Source organism: Mustelus asterias, chromosome 14 (assembly GCF_964213995.1).
Source record: "Mustelus asterias chromosome 14, sMusAst1.hap1.1, whole genome shotgun sequence".
In the NCBI taxonomy this organism is placed as follows: Eukaryota; Metazoa; Chordata; class Chondrichthyes; order Carcharhiniformes; family Triakidae; genus Mustelus; species Mustelus asterias.
This window is the reverse complement of record NC_135814.1, coordinates 63,722,282-63,745,050: the sequence shown is the minus strand read 5'-3', so window position 1 is coordinate 63,745,050 and position 22,769 is coordinate 63,722,282. Positions and strand designations below refer to the sequence as shown.

The 22,769-nt window shown below is 39.3% G+C and overlaps 1 protein-coding gene across 4 annotated transcripts in view; it reads left to right on the top strand.

The window, feature by feature from the left end:
* Positions 1 to 22,769, top strand: part of nckap1 (NCK-associated protein 1) — a 189,439-nt gene that overhangs the window by 117,808 nt on the left and 48,862 nt on the right. For all 4 annotated transcript variants that reach the window (XM_078228532.1, XM_078228531.1, XM_078228534.1 and 1 more), the window contains exons 18-23: positions 2,258 to 2,377; positions 8,281 to 8,420; positions 8,780 to 8,911; positions 10,388 to 10,606; positions 10,708 to 10,838; positions 17,859 to 17,956. In XM_078228532.1, coding sequence (XP_078084658.1) covers positions 2,258 to 2,377; positions 8,281 to 8,420; positions 8,780 to 8,911; positions 10,388 to 10,606; positions 10,708 to 10,838; positions 17,859 to 17,956 — 840 coding nt within the window. The remainder of the gene's footprint in view (positions 1 to 2,257; positions 2,378 to 8,280; positions 8,421 to 8,779; positions 8,912 to 10,387; positions 10,607 to 10,707; positions 10,839 to 17,858; positions 17,957 to 22,769) is intronic.

Sequence of the window (22,769 nt, the reverse complement as noted above, 5' to 3'; positions counted from 1 at the left end):
CCAGATGATTTGCAGTTTGAGTGGTAGATTGAGGGAGGCATCCATGGGTAGTTCAGCTGCAAGAGGAACGAAGTATGGATTAAAGTTGTGGTGGTTGTTAACAGATGCCAGGATATGGGTAAAATTGAATGATACAGTATTCTAGTGAAAAGGAAATTAAAATTAGGGTAGAATAATTTGCTCTGGTGCTGTTGTTATCCTCAAAATCCAGCTAGCTTACAAAAGAGTCCATCCAGTGTGCATCTCAAGAAACATTTCTATGCTTAATCATATCTCGATTCTTGAATTCTTTGTTTGGAATCCACTGGCACAATTGTGCAACTGCTACTTCGGTTCAGGAGCTTGTCTTAGTCAATTAAAAAACATCTAAACCCAAGGAAAATCTAATGTTTTGGTGACGGGGGGGGGGGGGGGGGGGGGGATTATTTCAAATTTGGCTCAAAGACCATCTTTTAGTCTCTGAAGCTGTGTTCATTAAGGCAATACCCTGCATCTCCTGTGATGATCTCTTAAATTTTGGTTGTAGCCGTAGCTACACAGCTTGCAGCTGTCAGAAGATGGATCCCAGTTCTAGGAGTTTGTTTGGGGGGGGCGGTGAGGATTCAGGTCTGGGGAGTGGTATTCAAAGAAAGTGAATATGCTTTCACACTATTGTGTAAGGTAAATTGATGGTCTTGGTGGACAATGCTGTGGTGGGCTCCTATAATAGAATATGGGGGACACCAAAAGGACTTGTTCCTGATCCTATATAGATGCTGTTTTGCTATTGTATAAAGCATCAGATCACAGTTTCACTGCAATGTTGCTGTGCAGGAAGAAGCCATTTGGCCCAATGTGTGTCTACTGGCTCTCCAAATGAGCATTATGATTTAGTGCTAATCCCTTGTGCCTGTGCACAGATTGACATTTTGATTCGACATTTACACAGAGTAAATGGAAAAGCAGCAGCTAATTCAATTGTTTAAATATCCTCACTCTCCTGTCTCCCTAACATTCTAACAACGAGCAGGGACAGGATCTAACTGCCTTGCAGGTGAGATGACTCTCAGGACTCTTGAGGAAATAAATATTATATGGTGTTTTCTAGTTAATGACTTGGCTATTGAAAGACAAACAATGTTAGAACAAGACTTTGTTCATGAACATGTCCACAAAATAAGGTTTCAAATGCAAAGTGAAAATGTTTAGAAAATTGGTCCGTACAGTTGTTTAAACGTATATCATGCCTAGTCCCCATATTCTCTATATTTCATGAGCTATTTGTGCTTTGTTTAATATATTGGTTCCCTGTTAATGACCTGCAAGTCCTTCTCATCTATCAACTGTAGTTAGCTTTTCTATTTTGACTAGACAGTCAAATAATAGTATAAAATTACTTTCCAGTTTGATTTGGACTAAGAAATTGTTGAACAATTTTATCCAATTGAAAACAGAATGGTTGTTTTCACTGTATAGAGATTCATTAGAGTCTTAATTTGCAGTGCCCCTCAAACAATTTTCAGAGTTTTGTCGTCTTTCGTTACTGTTTGTTCAAAAATCTGAAGTAAAGCAGTAACCAAGTAGTTCATGATTGAGTATATTCTATATTTATTATTTTACTGAAAAAAGCAACTGCTGAAAAGTCATTCCACACCATTCTTAATGTATGGTTAAAATTAAATTCCATTTGATTATTTTTTCTAAGGCTGCCACATGAATATGCCATGTATTCACTTTGCATTGTTGTCTAGTATTGCATTAGTTGGATTAATTCTTACATGAGGCCTTCCCCTCCTAAATTGGATGAACTTGATCTACCTTAAAGGATGGCTAAATTATGAATAAAAGTAGATTAACTAGCTTGAAGTTTTCCTTCACTAATCACTTGATATCTTGTTCCTTAACTCAACCCAGTTATCTCATCAGGCCTAGTGAGGGCACAGGTTTTGGGTCATAGGGATGGGATGGGTCTGAGATAGAGGGGAACTATGGGTGATCATCATGTCCATTTTGTACTGAAGAGAAACCCTGCTTTAGTACAATTCCTGGACCCATATCTAATGCAAGTGTTGTGTCATTCTGTGTGCACGAAGCAACTGTCTTCCTCAGAACTAAATCAAGTCAGGCTTTTTAGGTGTATCCTATCATTTGACTACTGAAGTTGCCAAGAAGTGGTCATACATTATGGTGTAGTTAATTCCCACTTAAGTTCATCATACAGTATATCTGTTCAGATTCCAAAGTGCATTTACAGTTTTGTCAATTCTGAACTTTATAGAGGCATCATATTGGAGATCGCAGTCTTTCCCTGTGCAACATGTTCCTCGATGAAATGGCAAAGCAAGCCCGCAATCTCATCACAGACATATGTACAGAGCAGTGCACTCTTAGTGACCAGGTAAGATCCCAGCTTCTACATTTTGGAGGAAAGATGATTTCTTTAACTGGATTAAGAAATTTCTATACACTTGAGACCTTTCCTCATACCTGTCACCTATTCTGTAAATATAATACCATTGTTATTTTCTACAAGGTTTCTTAATGATGATAACCCTTTGTAGCCTGGAAAAATTATTGCACTATTAAAATTATCTTCAGAGAAGAGAAATAAGCTATTTAGGCTTTATGCATCTTGAAGCTGGTTGAATCCATCACAAGTAGTATAATTTACTTGGTTATTTTGAATTCAATAGTGGGACAACTCTGAAAGAAAAAATAACAGTTAACAATTGTTAACCTTATCGATTTTGAATTTTTTTTGCAAGCCTGTGAAACTAAATGATTTATTTTGGTGAACCAAAATTACCTACATCCTAAATGTATCTTGCATTTTCCGTAACTTGAGTAACTGTTATCATGGTATATCAAGTATCTTGGGAAGGTGACGGCCTCATGGTATTATGGTTGGACTATTAATCCAGGAACTCAACTAATGTTCTGGGGATTCTGGTTCAAATCTTACCATGGCAGATGGTGGAATTTGAATTCAGACCATGAAAACATTGTTTGTCGGAAAAACTCATCTGGTTCTCTAATGTCCTTTAGGGAAGGAAATTTGCCATCCTTACCTGGTCTGGCCTACATGTGACTCCAGAGCCACAGCAATGTGGTTGACTCTCAACTGCCCTTTGAAATGGCCTAGCACTCAGTTTCAAGGGAAACTGGGAATGGGCAATAAATGCTGGCCAGCCAGTGATGCCACGGATGAATATAAAAAATCTTGTGTTTTAATCAACGACAGAACTTGCAATTATATAGCACCCTTAACAAAACAACATCCCCAGAACATACAGGAGAAAGGAGGATGTCAAGCCAAGCAATGAGATGGTGAGACCATCCAAAAGATTAGTCACAGAAATGGTCTCAAGGCTTGTCTTGGGGGAGAAGCCATTGACAAGGGAGTATCAGGGTGTGATGCTGAGGGGATTGGCCAAGGGAGATCTATTATTGTGCTTTTATCTCTGGATTTATTCGTTACTTCTAGAAGAGGTTTTCCTGGAGCCAACAGTCTTTCTTTGAAAGCACACTCATTTACGTACTACATATTCGCAAAGATTAAGTACAACCATGACCTAGGTAGAGCTGCTTTCTAAGATGCCTCTCAGTCATCTTCACTTTGAGTGACGTCACTGACATAGTTTCATACGTACATGCTGAGTAGCTATTATTAGAGTTGAATCTTACAGAGTTTAGAAGAAAATAGACTTCATAGGAGAGGATGGGGGCCATGGCGATGAGGAGTGGAAGAGGTTACAAGCATGGAGAGCGGCAAGGAACAGATGCATAAGAATGATCTTTTTAATTTGAGAGTCTTGGAAGACTGGAGATGGTTGATCAGGACATGATAGAGAATGCGATCGAGAAAGCGGAGTTTTAGGTGAGTGGATATTTATTGAAGATAGAGGATGGACTGCTGACCAGGAATTTATTGAATGTGTTATGTGTGCAAATGGCAGAAGAGTCGGTATGAGTTTTAGCAAAGATGGATTGAGGCAGACAATGCTCATGATAGCATTAGGTAGTCTTTTTAATGGAGAAAAGTTACGGAATTGGCAGCTCATTTAAGGGTTGAATAGCACTTCTGACCAATCTTCGGGGGAGGGGGTTGATAGCATTTAAGAGAAGGAAATTTGGGTAGATGTTAGACAGCAGTCTGATAACTCTCAAGAAGCTGAATGGTCGAGGAAGGAGGTAGAGAAGTAATATACATATTGAAGCTGACCCCGTGTTTGCTGATACTGGCACCAAGGTGCAACTACTAAATACCGAGGGTCCAAAGGATATGACTCCAGAGATAGCAGTGTGAAGGCAGGACATTATTAGAGATGTTCAGGCCATGGTCAGATAGGTAAGCATGGAGTAAAAATGACTTGGACTCTGGATACAGAACGCTATTTTGCAAGTTGCAGATAACACAAACCTTGGAAGTGTATTGTGCAGTGAGGCAGATAGTGGTAGAGTTTGAGAGGACATTGACAGGCTGGTGGAATGAGCGGACACATGGCAGATGAAATTCATCACAGAAAAGTGATTTGTTTTAGTAGGAAAATTGAGGGACAATATCTGCTAAATGGTGTAATTTTAGAGGAGATGCAAAAAGAGAAAGATTTGGGGCTGTTTGTACTCAAACTTTTGTAGATGGCAGTTATAAAATACATTTAGAAAAAGAAGCTCAGAATCATAGAATAGCACAAGAAGGAAGCATTTAGCCTATCAAGGCTACCCAACCCTGTCGCTCTTTCAAGAGCAACCCAGTTAGTCCCACTCTCTGAACCTTTACCAGCAATATTTTTTTCTCCAAGTATTCATCCAATTCTCTTCTCAAGGCCAATATTGAACCTGTATCCACCAAAATCTAACAATTTGCTGCATAAAAAGTATTTTCATGTCATCTGATTTTTTTTTGACAAGTTGTGCCCTCCGGTTAAGTTTCTCTTTATTCTTACCTTGCTCTGCAGCCTTCACATCTTTCCTAAAGTGTGTTGCCCAAAATTGGACATAATACACCATCCAGGACTGAGCAAAGTTTTATATAGGTCCAGCTTACTAGCAAATGGTTAGATTTTGGTGGATACAGGTTCAATATTGGCCTTGAGAAGAGAATTGGATGAATACTTGAAGGAGAAAAAAATATTGCTGGTAAAGGTTCGGAGAGAGGGATAACTGGGTTGCTCTTTGAAAGAGAGACAGGGTTGGATAGCCTTGATAGGCTATATGCTCCTTTCTTGTGCTATTCTATGATTCTGATTATAGGTTCAAGCTCCACATCACCATTTGAGTATGTAATCTGGCTGACATTTGATTTGCAGTACTGAGGGGGCATAGATGCTGTTTTTCGGACATTGTAGAGATCCTATCTATCTGGAAGGACAGAGGATGTCTGTAGAAATGTTATGGTTTGTGTGTAGGTGTTGCATACTGGAGTTATCCACATTGTTAGATAGCCCTCGTCATCCAGTCGCCACCCTTTGGTTTGCCATGGTGGCCAAAATGCAGCTGACCAAGTGATTGGTCGCAGAACAAAGGCATCATGACATCTGCCTGGATACTTGCCATTGACATTTACCTATGTTCTTTGATTTCTATGGTCAGAGAAGAGTAGGATGTATTCTTGATATCCTGGCCAGTATACTTCGTTGAACCACTGCTGTTGTGAAACGCTGTTCTGTGCAATTTGACTTCTCTGTTTACCTACACAGAGAACAAATGAGCACAGGTTCTCTAATTCATTGGCTTCAGAGCGCTTTGGGATGTCCTGCAGATGTCAAATTATATAGAGTCATAGAGGTTTACGGCATGGAAACGCCCTTCGGCCCAACTTGTCCATGCCGCCTTTTTTTTTAAAAACCCCTAAACTAATCCCAATTGCCCGCATTTGGCCCATATCCCTCTATAACCATCGTCCCCATGTAACTATCCAAATGCTTTTTAAAAGATAAAATTGTGCCCGCCTCTACTACTACCTCTGGCAGCTTGTTCCAGACACTCACCACCCTCTGTGAAAAAATTGCCCCTCTGGACACTTTTGTATCTCTTCCCTCTCACCTTAAACCTATGCCCTCTAGTTTTAGACTCCCCTACCTTTGGACAAAGATATTGACTATCTGCCTTGTCTATGCCTCTCATTATTTTATAGACCTCTATAAGGTCATCCGTCAGCCTCCTACGCTCCAGAGAAAAAAGTCCCAGTCCACTCAGCCTCTCCTTATAGCTTAATCCATCAAGTCCTGGTAGCATCCTAGTAGGTCTTTTCTGCACTCTTTCTAGTTTAATAATATCCTTTCTATAATAGGGTGACCAGAATTGCACACAGTATTCCATGTGTGGCCGTACCAATGTCTTGTACAACTTCAACAAGAAGTCCCAACTCCTGCATTCAATGTTCTGACCGATGAAACCAAGCATACCGAATGCCTTCTTCACCACTCTGTCCACCTGTGACTCCACTTTCAAGGAGCTATGAACGTGTACCCCTAGATCTCTTTGTTCTGTAACTCTCCCCAACGCCCTACCATTAACTGAGCAAGTCCTGCCCTGGTTCAATCTACCAAAATGCATTACCTCGCATTGTCTAAATTAAACTCCATCTGTCATTCGTCAGCCCCCTGGCTCAATTGATCAAGATCCCGCTGCAATTGGAGATAACCTTCCTCGCTGTCCACCATGCCATCAATCCTGGTGTCATCTGCAAACCTACTAACCATGCACCCTATATTCTCTTCCAAATATACATGTAGGTTCTTCCTCTTGCTACCTGAAAGTAAGTATGTAGGTGACAATAGTTTGTTGTTTTGTAACATTGTTGCCAATTTAACAAAACGTCATCCCTGTATCTAATTGCTTACATGTAATTTGAACATTTGCAGGAGTAAACCCCGTTGAGTTATAGTTCAATTTTTATCAAACATTGATCCAGTGGCAGCTTTCAACATTTCATAAATTTGCGTCGAAGTGAATACTGAGAAGTGTGTTGGGTCAGAAACTAAGCAAGTCTCATGCTAGATACTAACATAAGACTATTAATGAGATCTGGCAGCATTTTGTGGCTGTAGATTAAAGGGAAGGGAACTATTAGGCCAGATTCTGACTTGGAGGCGTTCAGTGATCATCCCACAGATGGTAGCTTTGTACCATTGGCTCCTCGACCAAGCACATACGCCAAATGTCTGAACCTACAGTTCCCCTTGTACTGAGCAGGATTACTATTGCAACAGCACATCTCATCAGTAGTATAAAACTAACCTGTCTTGGAACTACTGGAAAATGGGATGGAAAAGGTTATGAATGAGTACTTGATACCTCCTATAAATAGTGTTCAATAAGTGAGGAGTTTTATTTAGGGTAAATAGGGCACGTGCAACTTAGCTATATAAAACTTGTATGGGAAGCTTTTTTTTCGGTAAATATGATTTACTTTTGTAAGATATGAGGGTTTGTTGCGCATTGAAATGTGCAAAATATAATTTAAAACGACAGCATGGAAATTGCAGGCGATTAACCAATAAAGGATGAAAAGTGCTGACATTACAGTCCTGTAAACCTCTGTTTGTATGTGCATTTTAAATTTTATTTTAAAAGATTTGATTTTGTTCCTTGTGTGGCAACAAGTGAAATACTGGTTTCTTACATAACCAGTGTTCTCCAAAACTTCCATTAGCTTAGAAGTAACATTATCTGTGAGGAAATTGTTGCAAGTATGTGGTAAAGTACATGATTAAAACCCTTGAAAAATAAATATCTCCTGACGTGCCACGTTTACCCTGGAAGAAAAGGTCACAGTCTAAGTTAGATGAAACATCCATGCAGGACACTTGCCCATGTTGCACAGTTACTATTGTTCTACAAGATTGATTATCCATGATATGTAGAGATTAACTTGATTCAAATAATCAGTGCAGCATTCAAAGGAAGCTTTGATTCTAGGAAAGTGTTGAAAACCGTCACTTCAGTCATATTTAGAATAAACTTGGAAAACATAAACTTGAGTAATTTATGTCAGGAAAGAAAAATGGAATTGCCCCGTTAGAAAAATAGATCTAGTATTTTGCTGGTTGAAAATATTAGCAGTTTTTTAATACTGGTCCAACCGAGAACCTAACTTAATGTCTTGCATATAGTTGATTCTACAAAATAAAAATATTTCACCAACAGAATTCTATTGCATTTTTTGAAAAAGATATCATGAATATCGATGCACTTGACGTGGATTCCCACCTCGATCGTATATCAATTGTGTTAGCTTTGGCATGTTTATCTCTTAAGCTGTTTTAAAGATTTCATTGTTTTTTTTCTGTTCTACAGTTATTGCCAAAACATTGTGCCAAGACTATCAGTCAAGCAGTAAATAAAAAGTCCAAAAAGCAGACTGGAAAGAAAGGGGAACCCGAAAGGGAGAAACCTGGAGTAGAGAGCATGAGAAAGAACAGGCTACTGGTTACCAAGTGAGGAGTCTTCAACTGCCACTTTTGTAATTTTTCTTTAGTAGGATTTTTCCAGGATTGATTTCTAAACAGAAATAAAGGTGTTTTCAAAGATCATAAACTTGTGGAGAAATAACACTTTCAAGGTTGATTTCTTGCATTAAACTTTATATCAATAGCTTGTTGAAATTTGTGACACTGTTAACTTAGCTAAATTACATTTGCATACGAATAAACAAACAAGGAGCAGGAGTAGATCATTTAGCCCCTCATTTGTGTGTGTTGCGATGTTTGAGAAATATGATAAATGTGTCTTTTATTTTGATAATTAGGACATTTTTATCTGAAAACATTAACAATGTTTTGATTTTGTTTTTCAGTTTGGACAAACTTCACACTGCGCTCTCGGAGCTTTGTTTCTCTATCAATTATGTTCCTAATTTAGTTGTCTGGGAGCACACCTTTACACCACGGGAGTATTTGACTTCACATTTGGAAATCCGCTTTACTAAGTAAGAGAGGTTTTTATAATGATGTGAAAAATTAGCTGCGTATGTATATGTTTATATTCAAGGATCAATACATTAAAAAGCCAGTGTTGAATTTTTGTAACTGAAAGAGCATTCGATTCAGAATTATTTAACTCAGAACAGAGGGTAAGATGATGGAGAACCAGACTACATGCAATGGTGAGTTGAGATAGGGGGCTGCATCAATTGCACCGACTTCATTGGCTCCTTGGTCTTGCAAATTGGAATGCGAATGTTTCTTCACAGGAAAGGGACAAGAATTGGACAGAGCTTCCCAGCCGTTAATAAAAACATCATTTAGAATGTAGGATATTTATTACCTGGTTTTGAGGGAGAAGAAGGGTTTCCTTTAAAGGGACCATTTTAGCCTTTTCCAAATGACGCAGCTGATTTACTGAGTAAAAATTGAGTCAAACAATCCAGGAGAAGTCATAAATTAATTTCCTTGTCTGTGTTGGGTTAGCTAAACTCAGCTAGTGTGTAAAGCTTATTTAATTGTTTTATGTCTCCGAGATTAACAAGAGGAATATTGACCAGGCCCCTCATCCTGATTGCTAGCTAATGATCTCTGCTGAGTCTTTAAGGCAGGTGAAAGGGGGTATGCTTGTATGTGGTAAGCTAGTCTACTGACAGGGCTTGTAATGTCAGGCTTATTCATGAATAATAAACACTTGAGTGAACTCTGATATAGAATTTATAAAATGACTGATTAATGTCTTGAAAGAGCAAGGTAAACCATTGGCATATTTTTTAAAATGAGAACAATTTTATCTTTTCCCATCCACCTTCAAAATTATGTAGTCAAAAGCATATCTAGGCTTTTCATTTCCAACCAATATTAGAAAGTATTTGCATCATTTTATTTTTTAAAAAAACCAAAAGAAAAACTTTGAAAACTGAAATTTAGCATTTTGGCTGAATTCAAAGATGCTGCAGTCAACTAAAATAACTTAGCATATTTATGGACTGCCAGATGTAAAAATTTTGGCTTGTTAAAATTATTTTTTTAAAGTTCACTGTTTTTGCTGGATCATTTTTGACTTATATTGGATATATTATCCCCAGGAGTTCAGGAACAGTTCCATCTGAATCATTTCTCTCACACTACATTTATTGCATTTGTACATTTGCTTTTAGTCCTTTGTTTAATAGTCAGACCTGCCTATAGTTTGATGGACCTCACAAACATCTCACTAATAAGTCACTGAAGGCATTCGAGAAAACTTGATAGAGGAAAAACACTAAATGAAAGTAATTGCTTCACTTGCACTTAAGACTAATTTTGAAGTAAGTTTCTGAAGACTAAATTGGAGGTTATTAATGCACATAAAATCAAATTTTAGTTAGTTTAGTAAAAGTGCCACTTTTCACTTAGAAACCAACATTTCTCTTATTTTGGCTGTAGTAGGTGTTGAATATCAATGATTTTTAAAAGTGCATTTTTTATTTTAACTTCAGATCAATTGTGGGAATGACAATGTACAATCAAGCTACGCAAGAGATTGCCAAGCCTTCTGAGCTGCTGACAAGTGTGAAAGCCTACATGACTGTACTTCAGTCCATTGAAAATTATGTGCAGATTGATATCACTAGAGTTTTTAACAATGTTCTTCTCCAGCAAACACAACATTTAGATAGTCATGGTGAACCCACCATAACTAGCTTGTACACCAATTGGTAAGCACTGAGCTGATGTTTGTTTTTAATTCTATTTGAAATACATTTTTTGATATAATTTATGTTTGAAGATAACCTAATCTAGCTGTACGCTTACACAGGTATCTAGAAACTCTTCTGCGACAAGTCAGCAATGGGCACATTGCGTACTTTCCAGCTATGAAGGCATTTGTGAACCTGCCTACCGAGAGTGAATTGACATTTAATGCGGAGGAGTATTCGGACATCTCTGGTAAATATGTTACAAAATATTTGAAATTATATATGCCTTCATTTTCTGACAAGGCCATATGTAAGTAATGCTTGTCCTCAAACAGTTTTGTTTAACTCACCATGTGCCTTCACTTCTCCATGACCTTATTTTGCCTCAATGTTCCCTGTCTGTCTCCAGCTATTAAGAGCGGAAATCAGCTTGATACTGTTGCTGCCAAGAAACTGCTCCTGTGAAAGTATTATATGTATTTTCAACTGGTAAATTCAAATGAAGGGGGTTTGAGTTTTAACTCATTGTTATCTCCTTTTTCAGATTTCTCTGTATTCGCCCTTTCCGAAAGTGGTAACTCTTTGCTGTCTACAGTTCTGTTGGTGCTTATCACCTAAGTTGGCTCTATTCCTGGTGATTTTGTCATATGACACTCCCTGCATCCAACAGCCCTACTCAAACAAATGTATTTGTGCACCCCTCCCTTCCCATCCCCACCAGCCATAGACAAAGCTTCTAAAAATGAAATTAGGATTATACTGTTGTGTTGCTCACAGCAATATCCAGGATTTTTTAAAGTTGTTGTAACCCCACTGTTCAAGAAGGGAACAAGAAAAAAGATGGAAAATTATAGGCCAATTAGCCTAACCTCAGTTGTTGGCAAAATTCTAGAATCCATCGTTAAGGATGAGATTTCTAAATTCTTGGAAGTGCAGGGTCGGATTAGGACAAGTCAGCATGGATTTAGTAAGGGGAGGTCGTGCCTGACAAACCTGTTAGAGTTCTTTGAAGAGATAACAAATAGGTTAGACCAAGGAGAGCCAATGGATGTTATCTATCTTGACTTCCAAAAGGCCTTTGACAAGGTGCCTCACGGGAGACTGCTGAGTAAAATAATGGCCCATGGTATTCGAGGCAAGGTACTAACATGGATTGACGATTGGCTGTCAGACAGAAGGCAGAGAGTTGGGATAAAAGGTTCTTTCTCAGAATGGCAACCGGTGACAAGTGGTGTCCCGCAGGGTTCAGTGTTGGGGCCACAGCTGTTCTCTTTATATATTAACGATCTAGATGACGGGACTGGGGGCATTCTGGCCAAGTTTGCCGATGATACAAAGATAGGTGGAGGGGCAGGTAGTATTGAGGAGGTGGGGAGGCTGCAGAAAGATTTAGACAGTTTAGGGGAGTGGTCCAAGAAGTGGCTGATGAAATTCAACGTGGGCAAGTGCGAGGTCTTGCACTTTGGAAAAAAGAATAGAGGCATGGACTATTTTCTAAACGGTGACAAAATTCATAATGCTAAAGTGCAAAGGGACTTGGGAGTCCTAGTCCAGGATTCTCTAAAGGTAAACTTGCAGGTTGAGTCCGTAATTAAGAAAGCAAATGTAATGTTGTCATTTATCTCAAGAGGCTTGGAATACAAAAGCAGGGATGTACTTCTGAGGCTTTATAAAGCACTGGTTAGGCCCCATTTGGAGTACTGTGAGCAATTTTGGGCCCCACACCTCAGGAAGGACATACTGACACTGGAGCAGGTCCAGCGGAGATTCACACGGATGATCCCAGGAATGGTAGGCCTGACATACGATGAACGTCTGAGGATCGTGGGATTATATTCATTGGAGTTTAGGAGGTTGAGGGGAGATCTAATAGAAACTTGCAAGATAATGAACGGCTTAGATAGGATGGACGTAGGGAAGTTGTTTCCATTAGTAGGGGAGACTAGGACGCGGGGGCACAGCCTTAGAATAAAAGGGAGTCACTTTAGAACAGAGATGAGGAGAAATTTCTTCAGCCAGAGAGTGGTAGGTCTGTGGAATTCATTGCCACAGAGGGCTGTGGAGGCCGAGACGTTGAGCGTCTTCAAGACAGAAATTGATAAATTCTTGATTTCTCGAGGAATTAAGGGCTATGGGGAGAGAGCGGGTAAATGGAGTTGAAATCAACCATGATTGAATGGTGGAGTGGACTCGATGGGCCGAATGGCCTTACTTCCGCTCCTATGTCTTATGGTCTTATGGTCTTAAGTTCTGGGTAATTCCAAAGTAGTCGTCAAGGTTTGGCAAAGATACAGATCCTCTATATTGGCTTTCAGTTTATGCTTCCATTCAACAGAACAGGTAGTGCTGATTGGATGCTAAAGTCAGTGAAATAAACGGGCGGCAAGAAGCTGAACTGCCCCCTTTGTTACAAATAATAGCCGCTAATTAATTGCGCATCATCCCTTGGTTACGTGACCTATTGAATTTAGCCCTAACATAAATCAAATTTGCTTCATCACTGACAAATAATTAATGGCCAATGAGGATGTGTAATTTCTTGGTCCTGAGATAGCGGTGGTGCTTGGGAGCGAGGGGGAGGGTGTGATGGGTGGAGTACATAATATTAAAAACTTAACTGTTTATTGACTATCTCACCAACTTAGTAGAAATCCCAGTGCTTTCAGATCTCTGATCAGTCACACATATGAAAAGCATGTCGTTGAACTTGTTGTCCCACATTATTGATCATGGCAACTCTACCTCTACTCCATTTTTGATTTGAATTATTATTGTCACATGTATTAACATGCAGTGAAAAGTACACTATTCAGACAAAACATACCATTCATAGAGAAGGAAACGAGGGAGTGCAGAATGTGGTGTTACAGTCATAGCTAGGGTGTTGAGAAAGATCAACTTAATGCAAGGTAAGTTCATTCAAAAGTCTGACAGCAGCAGGGAAGAAGCTGTTCTTGAGGCGGTTGGTACGTGACCTCAGACTTTTGTATCTTTTTCCCAAAGGAAGAAGGTGGAAGAGAGAATGTCCGGGGTGTGTGGGGTCCTTAATTATGCTGGCAGCTTTGCCGAGGCAGCGGGAAGTGTAGACAGAATCAATGGATGGGAGGCTGGTTGGCATGATGGATTGGGCTACATTCACGACCTTTTCTGGTTCCTTGCGGTCTTGGGCAGAGCAGGAGCCATACCAAACTGTGATACAACCTGAAAGAATACTTTCTATGGTGCATCTGTAAAAGTTGGTGAGAGTCGTAGCTGATGTGCCAAATTTCCTTAGTCTTCTGAGAAAGTAGAGGCATTGGTGGGCTTTCTTAACTATGGTGTCAGCATGGGGGGGGGAACCAAGGCAGGTTATTGCTGATCCGGATACCTAAAACCTTGAAGTTCTCGACCCTTTCTACTTTGTCCCCGTTGGTGTAGACAGGGGCATGTTCTCCTTTACACTTCCTGAAGTCGATGACAATCCCCTTCGTTTTGTTGACATTGAGGGAGAGATTGTTGTTGTCGCACCAGTTCACCAGATTCTCTATCTCAATCCTGTACTCTATTTTGTCATTGTTTGAGACCTGACCCACTATGGTGGTGTCATCAGCAAACTTGAAAATCGAATTGGAGGGGAATTTGGCTGCACAGTTATAGGTGTATAAGGAGTATAGTAGGGGGCTGAGAACACAGCCTTGTGGGGCACTGGTGTTGAGGATGATCGTGGAGGAGATGTTACCTATCCGTACTGATTGTGGTCTGTGAGTTAGGAAGTTCAGGATCCAGTTGCGGAGGGACTTCTCAACCATCTAGTTCTTTTAGCTGCTTCAATTTATTTTGCAGCCAAATATGATTTTTTTTAAAAACATAATGTAGTAGTCAAGTACATTGGATGAAACATTCTCTCCCATAAATAAACTATTCAACTGACTGGAAAAGGATTCGCCCATAAACACTTTGTTCCAAAAGGATTGAGGTTTGCCAGTGTTTTCTGGCATTTGCTTGCAACATTTTTTGAAACGATGTCACAAGACTTAAATTTCCAGTCATGAATTTGTGTATTGATGGCGACATAATCAAGATCATGTTTATACTTTGGGTGAATAACATTCATGAAATAACATTGTGACCAGAATTACTTTCACACCATCTCTGACATATGGTCAAAGTGGCTGACTACTGTCTAAAACTCAACAGGGTAAAGTCTTTAAATATGCAATTCTGTCTCAGCTGAGTCATAAAGTTAAGTGGTTGTAACTCTTTGGTATGCAAGGATTATTTTTAAGCTGAAAACTCCCATAAACCAGCCTTTGGTTAATGTGCAAAACTACATTTTTATTGCTTCAGTTCCTTAAAATCATATTTAAGTGATCATGGAATATTGTGAGCAGTTTTGGGCCTCATACCGAAGGAAGGATGTGCTAGCCTAGGAAGGGGTCCAGAGGAGGTCACAAGAATGATCCCACGAATGAAGGGTTTGTCATAAGAGGAGCGGCTGAGGAGTCTGGGCCCGTACTCGAAGTTTAGAAGGATGAGGGGGGGGCGATCTAATTAAAACTCAATGCTGAGAAGCCGAGATAGAGTGGATGTGGTGAGGATGTTTTCACTAGTGGGAGAGACTAGAACTCATGGGCACAACCTCCGAGTGAAGAGACGTTCCTTTAAAACTGAGATGAGGAGGCATTTCTTCATGCAGAGGGTGGTGAATCTGTGGAACTCATTGCCACAGAGGGCTGTGGAGGCCAGGTCATTGAGTGTCTTTAAGACAGAGATAGATAGGTTCTTGATCAATAAGGGGATGACGGGTTATGGGGAGAAGGCAGGAGAATGGGGATGAGAATCATATCAACCATGATTGAATGGCGGAGCAGACTCAATGGGCCGAATTCTGCTCCTATATCTCATGGTCTTCCATTTGAATTTAGATAGTTTAGTGGATGATTTTAAGTTTAATCTTTTTTCAATTGCTTTGTGCAATTAAAGTCTTGTTTCAACTCTGGTTAAGATGCTGTATGGGCACATATCCCTCATATGAAATGTTTTCACTGTTTGATGAAAGTAATAGCGATTCGTTTTTGGAATGAGGTATGAAATAGCTATCTAACCTCACCATGTTTTACTCCTCTGCTTCTACGAAATTCTCATTGTCTACTGCCCCTTCCCCTCATCCTGCAGAACAAAGATAACAACCAGCTTATTTTCTCTACCATCTCCTAATTGCCTTCTCCAGTTTGCTTGAGTTCAAGGACTATGCCACTAAGGTTGAGATCCTTTCAGATATTTCTGTTCCTTCCCCTTTCTTGCAAAGCTGTACCTCCTCCTTGTCTTAACCCGGAATCTGTCTGGGCTGTCTCATTTCTCTCCTCTGTTGCCTCTTGCCTTTTTTGAGTTGATCTTGCCTATGAGACTCTGGTACTGTCCCTACTTCTAAATCACTGTACAGTTCTCTTCCTGACTCCAATTAGTTCTGGCATTGCAAATGATTTATTATCCTCAGATGTTGTTGCTCTCCCTTCAAAACCACAATCATCACTCATCTGAAAAGAAAAAAAAAATCAGTCCTTCTGCCTTTACAAACTGCTCTCTTGCTTTCCCCCCTCCCTCCAAATCTATGCCTATCTTTTTCATAACCCTTGTTTGGAGAGTGATGGAATGTGATGGAGTGTGATGGAATGCTCTCCTCTTGCTTGGATGAGTGTATCTCCAACAACACAAGAAGCTCAACACAATCCAGGACACAGCAGCCCACTTGACTGGCACTCCATCAATTGCTCTTCACCATTGATATGCTAAGTGGCAGCACTGCATACTATTAACAAGATGCACTGCAGTAATTCACCGAGGCTCCATCAACAGCACCTTCCAAACCTATGACCTGTACCACTTAGACAAGGCAGGAAGGAGGTGGATGGGAACATGTACCACCTGCAAGTTTCCCTCCAAGGTGCACTGCATTCTGACTTGAAACTACATTGCTGTTAATAAAATTTATTAACCATGTGTCATTTATTTATGATCCTTTCCATGTCACAATGCACAATCTACATAGTCTTGAACATTCTCACACGGACTGTTGCCTTGCTGTCCCGCTCTCTCATCCCTAGCCGCCTCCATAATTTATTAGACCACACATCAAACAAGATTTGTGTTTATATAGCCTTTTTCATGATCACTGGACATCTCAAAACACTTTACAACCAATGAAATACTTTTGAAGTAGAACACAGCAGCCAATTTATGCACAGCAAGCTTCCACAAACAGTAGTAGTACAATGATGATCAGATCATTTGTAACAAGTTATTACCACTCTTTCATTTCTGTTCCTGTTTTTCGTTTCTGCCAAATTTTTTTCTTTAGTGATTTTGTTTTTTCTGTTTCCCAAAAGTAAAAATATTGTTTATGGAGTTCATTCACCATCTTTCAACTCGGCAATCTGCTATTGTGTTAGTAACTCAACTTTGTACAGAAATAGTGATGGTTCACAGATTTTCAACAAGAGAATTTCTCAATTATATATACATATCAAGAATGTTGTCTAAATGGATTTCAGTAAGGCACTTGACAACGTTCCACATGGCAAACTGTTTAGAAAAGCGCAATTTTATGGGATACAGAGGAAGTTGATAGATTGGATCCAAAATTTTCTCAGTGACAGGATAAAATGGGTAATGGTGGATGGATAATTTTGCAAATGGAATACATCTTCCAGTGATTTTCCATAAGTCTCAGTGTTAGGGCCCTTGCTGTTTGTTGTATATATTAATGATTTAGACTTAAATGTGGGAAGCATGATCGGGAAATTTGCAGATGACACAAAAATTGGCCATGTAGTTGATGGTGGACAAGATTGCTGCCAGCTCCAGAATGCTATCTATGGTTTAGTTTAGTGGGCGGAGAAGTGGCAAATGGAATTCATTGTGGAAAAGTATGAGGTAGCGCAAATGGGTGGGGATCTGGAATTCGCTGCCTAAGCTGAGGCTGAAATGTTCAACTCATTTAAAAGGTACCTGGATGTGCATCTGAAGTGCTGTAACCTGCAAGACTACAGACCAGGTGCTAGAAATTGGGAATAAAATGAACAGCTAGTTTCTTATTTCTCTTTTTTTTTGGTTGGCGCAGACATCATGATGAATGGCCTCTTTCTGCACCATAGCTTTTATGGTTCTAAGCTTTTCCATTAAAAGTTTCAAGATTTTAGATTATTTTTGATGATATGGTCATGCCAATGTAATGACAGATTTATTAGTGTTGTGGCATGCAAACTGACAATTCTTGCATGTTTTCCCACAGAAATGAGGGCTCTCTCAGAACTTCTGGGTCCATATGGGATGAAGTTTTTAAGTGAGAGCCTGATGTGGCACATTTCCTCACAGGTGGCAGAACTCAAGGTAAGATTGGGGTTTCATTGCAGTTATGTCTGCATGCTGGCACAGAGAATGAAATACACTTATAAAATGACGCTGTCTGTGGAATTTTAATTCCGTTATTTTTTTTTAGTGTGATGGGAACTTGCTGCCAGATTTGTGAAGACTGTGAATGGTAATAAAACACATTAAAAAGGTTCATGTGCAGATGTAAAAACTTAAGTTATTAATTTTAAAGGTTACGTACTGAGAGCTTAGCTATAATAATTGGCAATTTTCATGGGTAGCCATTTTGCAAGTATTGATCCTATGAATTCCCAGAGAAGTTCCCATATTTGATGCTTGCCAACAAATTTGAACTGATTTTCTGATGGTGTCAGAGTTCGAAGATTCCAAGCATGTGGAGGTATTGGAGAAGCTGGGATTGTTCTTTTGAAGGCAGTGAAAGTTAAGGGGAGACCAAATAGAGGTATTCAGCATTGCAAGGAGTTTTGGTCAAGCGATGCAAAGCTATCGCCTTTGGTAAGTGGGTCAGTAACTAGAGACCATAGAGTTAAAGTAATTGGTGAAAGAGTTGGTGGGGAAATCAGCAATTTCTTAAGATCTGGAATAAGTTGATTAAGAGGGAGCTAGAACTTTATTCCATTGGAGCTGTCAAAGGGCAATTTATACATACTTAGAGAACAAATCTGAAGGGTAGAAAGCTGGGCTGAGAGACTAAATTTCAAAGAGCTGTCATAGTCGTGATGGTCAGAATGACTTGGCTGTAACATTGTGATTCCACTGATCAGAATATTTAAAATAAAGCATTTACAGTGTCTTTCTAATACAAGTGCTTTCCTATGCTGAGTACATAATAGTCTTTTCATGACTGAGTAGGTACTGTATGGCAAAAGCAGATGCTTCATTTTGGTTACAAGTAGCTGTGGTTCTTGTGTTGCATTTAATTTGTCACTGTGTGCTCCAATTGTCTGTCACTCTGTCACAAGAGTATTAAGGTAGACCAAGAAATATTTCCATGTGCTGGTAGTCAGGATGAACAAATTGGTGATATTACTCCATGTGCCTGTCTATGAATCATAACATCAAACCATTTTATTATTGGAAAACAATAATGTTTGAAATAACAATTCAAGAATCTTGTTGTCTCCAGAATTCCCTCCAATGTGAGCCCCATAATTTTTTTTTAAGAGCAAGAGTCCGGACACACAATGCAAACAAGGCTTTGTGGGGTGAGGGAGCTGCAAGAGATACTTGCTCTCTCTCCACAAAGATTATGTGGCAACTCTGCTAATAAGATGCAGTTTTGTATTCTTCCAGCTCTACTTTTAAAAAAAAAATCCGTATCATCACTTGGAGCTGTACCTCATTCACTCTTTATTCACGCTGCTATGCAGCAAAAAAACAATAATACTTCCACATCAGCAATCATGCATCTTAATACCCTTTTCAGTGAGTCACTGTGCTGGATGATGTGATATTGAACAACCGATCAGGAAAATCTTTTGTTCAGTTCCTAGGCTGTGGCAAGCTAACCAACATTTAAATGACTGGCTGCAGAACAGTATGGTTACTTATTATCCCTGAGCTAGAGAGAAAACAGATTGGCAGGGTTCCATTCCTAATTGTTATCGCATGACTCCTGTTAATAGTGTGCATGCTTAGATTTCAAGCAAGAGCCAGATCTTTTTCCAGTAATAACCCTCATGGTGTAATAACTCGGCAACATTCACTACTAGGAAAGAACATTTACGGTAAATAAATGGAGATGAAATGTCTATTGCATGTGCATAACTCTTGTGTAAGTAATTGTCGCAGATTTAAAAATCAGGCAGTTGTATGTTAGACAAATGCATCTATTCTTGGTGTTGTGATTATACTTCCTTTTTCATTTCTTTTAAAGGATTTCCCTTAAATGCAAAAGAATTATAAAGAAAATCAAAGTATAGGTGTTTTAATGTGAGCAACATGCTTATCAAAAGTCCTTTTTTTATACTTAATTGTAACTTTTTTATAGCAACGTACTTTTTTTCCTTCATGGGATGTGGGCATCACTGACGAGCTAACACTTGCTGCCCATCCCTAATTGCCTTTGTACTGAGTGCCCTTTTCAGAGAGCAGTTAAGAGTCAATCATGTTGCTGTGGGACTGAAATTTCATGCAGACCAGAGCAGATTTCCAATCCTGAAAGACTTTAGCGCATTAGTGAAATTAAATTAATATAAATTGACCAGCTTTATATTTATATTATTGCATATATTATATATGCATATATATGTCCCCCAGAGTATTAGCCCGGGCCTCTGGATCACTAGTCCAGTGACATTGCCACAGCACCAGTTTCTCCCCATAATGTGCAGTAATCAAATTGGATCAGTCTGTATTTCCCATCCTTGTGGTAGAATTTGGATCCCGCATTCTCAGAAGCTTGCTTTTCTTAACAGTGTAATGGCTTAAAGATTATTAAAAACAGGTGGTCAGTGTCGCAAGGCGTGTATAGAAAATTAGCGTTCTTGTACTAAAACCTCTTAGTGCAAAGAACTAGTGATTTTCTTTTTACAGACTAAACTTGAATAATAATTCAGTTTAATTCCAAAATAGCTACTGGTTGTATTAGTATAATTTTATGTATCCGGTCCTGTCATGCCCTCAGGACATTGAAGTGTGCTGGCTATAGAGCAGTTTCGTTTTTTTCCAATGGTGCATTTGTACTTCAAACCACTGTCAAAACTTACTCAAAACTTTAACCAGACCAAGGCAAGGCACTAAATAGCAATCAGATTTCCTCATACCCGGGTGAAAATCTGGGATTGTCACTGAGTTTCTGCGCAATTGAGATATTTATAGCTTTTTTAAAAAGAAGAACCATTTTATTTTTATTCCCCATGTATGTTTTTGATTCTGCGTGATGTTTTTGCTCTTCTCAAAATGAAGCCCCATGTCACTGTTAAACTGATTAGTTTGTGATGATGACCATACAGCTTGCCAATACAGTTGACGTTCCAGCGGTTTCATACCGTATTATTTCCAGTTCTTGTAGAAACTTGGTCTGCATGAAAACTTGTAAAACCATTTTCCTTCCGTCCTACACTCCTGACAGTTTGTGATATTTTTTCAAAAATGTTTAAAATAATAACCAAATTATTTCATCTTCACCCCCACACCCTTTTTGAAATGCTCATCCCATTAGTGAACTTGTGCCATGTTCTGTTTCATAATTTAAAAGATAGACGTGGAGCATTCTGAAACCATTTGCTGGAAGGAATAGGAGATTTGCTTGGAGTGCTTTGCCTCATTTTCCAACTCCCTCAGATCATAGAAACCATCATAGAAACCCTACAGTGCAGAAGGAGGCCATTCGGCCCATCGAGTCTGCACCGACCACAATCCCACCCAGGCCCTACCCCCACATATTTACCCGCTAATCCCGCTAACCTACGCATCTCAGAACTCTAAGGGGCAATTTTTAACCTGGCCAATCAACCTAACCTGCACATCTTTGGACTGTGGGAGGAAACCAGAGCACCCGGAGGAAACCCACGCAGACACAAGGAGAATGTGCAAACTCCACACAGATGAAATTTGGTTTCCGTTTGGTACCTTCTTCTAGCGTGCCTGAAATCATTAGTTAGCTTTGCCAATAGCCTTATGCTGCATATTTGGAACAGTATACCAGATGGCACACTTATCCTTACATCGTACCTTTTATGATTTGCAATTGCTATAAGTCATTGTTTTAGATTGGTGCCATCACTGATGACTGACTTACAGCCATCAGTACTAAATGTGCAAAATGCTGTGCAGATTTAATTCATGAAAGGGCACAATTCATTCTTTGTATTTTCACAGTTCAAATGGACAGTATTGTGCTCAAATTCTTCATTTTTGATTTGTTGAGATCAGTCACATCCCAATAAAATCAAGAAATCCAATACCTATTTTTTAAATAAATAACCGCGACACTTTGCAATTATTGAGTATGGGAGCTTCAGGAGAATGTGATTTAAATCCTGTTCAAGAATTCAGGGGCTATTGTACATTGGTTTTGCCAATATGAAGTGTTCCCCAGTTTTATAAAAGAAAATATTAGTCTTAATTTAAATTCGATAAGCATTTTTATGAATGTTCTTAGCAACATGGAAACCCTTGAGTTGGGTCTCTGACTATTGGGCTGATCCAGTGACATCACCAATAAGGAATACACGAGAGCAGCTCCATTGGAAACCTCACGCCAGTCTACGAGCTTCCCAGCCTTGGGGAAACTACAGTTGGATTGGAAATGTTCCTTGTGTTGGAGAATGCGCAGGGATGTTTTCTGTTGCAGAAAGGCCAGTTAGGGACACCTGACTTGAGGAACACCTGACTTGAAGATTTTCACACTGGGAAGGAAACCAAAATTAGAATTTTCATTCTGGTCTAAGATATTCGTCGAAGTGTAATTCAAAACTTGGTGTACAATTTAAGCAAACAGAATTCTCACTGTTGAAGTTTTTGAGGCTCTTAGTATGTTAACACATTTGGTATATAATATTGACCCTGTCTTTCCTCTACCACATTTAATACTAGTGTAATTTGCAGTATAGTACATCCTGGATTTATAAAAGGATTAGGAAACTCTGGAACATTAATTTACTTGAAACTAGCCCGCAGATGAAACTGTTTTAAATAGGCACAAGAAATGTGATCCCACAGACTATGGAAGACATTCTTCTGTTTCTGAAATCAAATTATTTTTCATTTGTGGTCAGCCTCAGGGGAGTTTATTATTGTGTGAAAACGGGGGTATTGGCAGTTGGTATCCCTTACATTCAAACAGCCATTTAACCTTTACCTTCAT